Source organism: Triticum aestivum, chromosome 3B (genome assembly GCF_018294505.1).
Source record: "Triticum aestivum cultivar Chinese Spring chromosome 3B, IWGSC CS RefSeq v2.1, whole genome shotgun sequence".
Taxonomy (NCBI): domain Eukaryota; kingdom Viridiplantae; phylum Streptophyta; class Magnoliopsida; order Poales; family Poaceae; genus Triticum; species Triticum aestivum.
In genome coordinates, this window is record NC_057801.1 from 138,131,913 (window position 1) to 138,135,076 (window position 3,164).

Genomic DNA, 3,164 nt, shown 5'->3' on the forward strand with positions numbered 1-3,164 from the left:
GAGTGACTGCGATAGGGGGGTCCTTTCCACACGACGCAAAAACCATCAGGGATAGGCGAGCGGCTACTGACGATCGCCATAGAATAAACATATGAGAAGCCGCATCAGTCCCACACGTTACATCTCGGCGTTACGTTTCTGATAAGAGAGACATCCCAAATGATTACGCTGTTATAGTCGTGTGAAAAAGGTGGACATCAACATTTATTCTACCAATATATTTGTGATAGGTACGTTATCGCACACGGTTCAAGAATATAAAATGTGTGTGGTGCCTCTACTAACGCCAATGTGTCCATTTTCATAATTGTGTGTGATTCGTATTCCTATCACACACGCACACTGATTCGAAACATTTGTCGTATTACCATGAATCACACACACATAAGAGACAAAACCGTGTGTGCGTTCATCGGGCATCGCAAATGTTTCACGTCAAAGAACCGTTTGTTCTGTATTTTTCATCGCACACGTTGTTCAAACTGTGTTCACATTATTTTATTCGCTCCTATATAATTTTATTTTTTCCCTGTAATTTATTATTTGAATTGGAAATTTTGAAATATGAAACGTGGAATTCAAATTCTCAGCATAATGGTTCAACAACGAATCCATAAATAAAATTGTCGGTACAATATGTTCAATAATTACAGGATTAGACACCAATTAACTATGATGAACCACAATATTTAGATGCGGGTAAGTTGAAGAGATGAGTGTAAATCATTTTGACTGCCGATGGTGTTGAAGAAGCGGAATGCCCATAATGTGCCTTCCTGCATGCCATAGGCACGAACAACTTTTGTCCAACCTCTTGTGACGATCGCCCGCATCCTTCACCGTCTTCAGGAAGACTTTTAAAGCATTATCATTGTAGCATGAATTATATATTTTAACCTTAGTTGCCTTCACTCCGGTTATGTAGTTTGCAAGGTAATTATCAGTAAGTAGCTTCGAAAACCACTGACAACAGAAAAATATCAGATATTGAGGTCTAATAAAGTAACTTGTTATGGGCAGGGGAAAAGGCAACACTGTACTTAACATCCTAAATTTCACTGTTGTCTTGGACAAAGTGTAAATAAAGAGCTTAATTCTCATCACCCGTTTATTTCACCTAACAATCTTTTTTAGTTTCTTCACTTGACGCTTGTTCATAAATATCTCATTGCCCCATATGCAAGGGCAGCCGTTGATGATCTTCTCCACCATAGCCAACATGCCAATTTTGGTAGTTCGATGACATGTTTAGTGATGTAGTAGCCGGACGATGTGTGTAATGCATTGACGTAGTTGCATGGGTTTATACGAATTTGAGGTATGGTAATTGAGGTGTCCGTTTCTGAGAAGGTAAATTTAAAATTTGACCGGCCAATGTACGCGAACGCGTCCGTGGTTATTTGAGGGGTCGGATTTGCCCATCACGACTATAGGTGCTCTTAGCACACCCCTCGTGCCCAGCCGAAGTCACATCATTCAACGTGTTAGAGAGTGCCGATCCAAAATTGAACACAAGGGAGGATGGGGTCGCCTTGTTGCATTCAAATGACAATATGACCGCCGCACACCAGCTGCATAATACGGTGGACATAACCTTAATCGATACTCCTTTTTTATTTTTTTTTATTATAAAGCTACTCTGAAAGACAACCCAAAGAGAACCTATCTGTGGCATTCAGGAGCCTAACCGAGACACAGCAACGCATAAAAGATGCACCACATGGCAACACTTAACGCAAAATTATTAGCAACTAACGATGATGAGATAGCTACACGGAGGCGGAGGACGAGCGGTAGGATCTGGCGCAGTCCGCAGGGGCGAAGGTGACGGTGCTCTTGTCAAGGTCGTAGCCGACGTGAAAGTTCTGCTGCGCGATGTTCCCGATGATGGCCACCGGCTGCTGCGGCGTCACCGGCGCCATCATCAAGCACATGGTCCCTATCTGCACCTCGACGAACGTGTTATACGGCTTCAGCGTCACCGCCTCCGCGAAGACGGCCAGATTCAGCGTCACGTCCGGGACAAACTTGTAGAAGTAAAATTTACCACTCGGCCCGATAACGCTGTAGCAGAGCTGCAGCTGCCTGTTCGGCGGCCGCTTCCGCGGGAAGCGGATGCGCCGTGTCATCTCCTCCACTATCGGGTCCAGCAGCGCCTTGTCGAGGAACGTCAGCGTCGTGCCGGAGTCGACGATGGTGTTGGACAGGTGCTCAAACCTCGCGTTCCCGATCCTGACGGACTCGAGCACGATGGTGTAGTGCGGCTGGCGCGGGTCGGGGCGGATCAGCGCCGTCGTCGCCGCGCCCGGCTCCGTCACCGCGGCACGGGCGCCGAAGTTGAGCGCGGAGGAGGCGTTGACGTAGTAGGGCGCGAGGCAGTAGGAGAACCTCCGGCCGAGCGAGGTGCCGGCGGCGATCTGTGTGATGAGGGAGAAGTCGCCGCTGCCGAGACCGACGACGCCGTCCGCGCGGAACGTGCCGGCCGTGGCCGTGGAGCATCCGAAGCTGAAATTGGGCACGAGCAGCTGCGGACGCTGGCGGCACCCGACGCAGCCGCCGGGGGCATCGTCGAAGATGAAACTCTCGGTGGAGAGGAGGCCGGTTGTCTTTGAGCCGTCGGTGTAGGATTGGGCGTACTTGCATCTGGAGCTGGCGTCGCAGGAGGTGCCGGGGAGCTTGTGGCACGTGCTGGACTGGCAGTACACGCGGCCGAACGTCGACGAGGACGACGGGTTGAACACAAGGCTCGCGCCACCGGCGATTGCTGCCGGGGTCGTGGCTGCGGTACGGACGTTGGCGCATTTAAACCAGACGAGGTTGCTGCCGGTGTCGACGATGGCGAGCACCCTGGTAGCCGGCGTGCCCACGTTGACGTACATCAGGTACTCGGACTGCCCGGGGACGACCTCCGACACGGTGCCATGAGGGGAGTCGCCGGCGTACGAGCGCGCCAGAGCTGAGGCGCGCGCCGTGGAACGCCGCACGGCGGCAAGCAGGCGGCCGTGCGAGGTGAGCGACGGGTCGTGGAACGGCGACTGGACGGAGTCACGGTGGATGAACTCCACGGTAAACCCATCGCCGCCGACGTACGCCGTGCATCCGCATAGCTGGGCCGTCAGGACGACGCCGACGACAAGGAGAGCGTAGCATCTCGCACCTGCCAT

General features: G+C 51.7%; 1 protein-coding gene across 1 annotated transcript; it reads right to left on the minus strand.

Moving 5' to 3' along the window:
* Positions 1-1,614: 1,614 nt before the first annotated feature.
* On the minus strand, positions 1,615-3,164 carry LOC123067397 (aspartic proteinase CDR1-like). The gene has a single exon (XM_044490208.1). It carries the CDS (start codon positions 3,162-3,164, stop codon positions 1,770-1,772), a length of 1,395 nt encoding a protein of 464 aa, XP_044346143.1. The 3' UTR covers positions 1,615-1,769.

Coding starts and splice junctions, on each gene's coding strand:
- LOC123067397 (XM_044490208.1), bottom strand. CDS start 3,164: ATGGCAGGTGCGAGATGCTACGCTCTCCTTGTCGTCGGCGTCGTCCTG.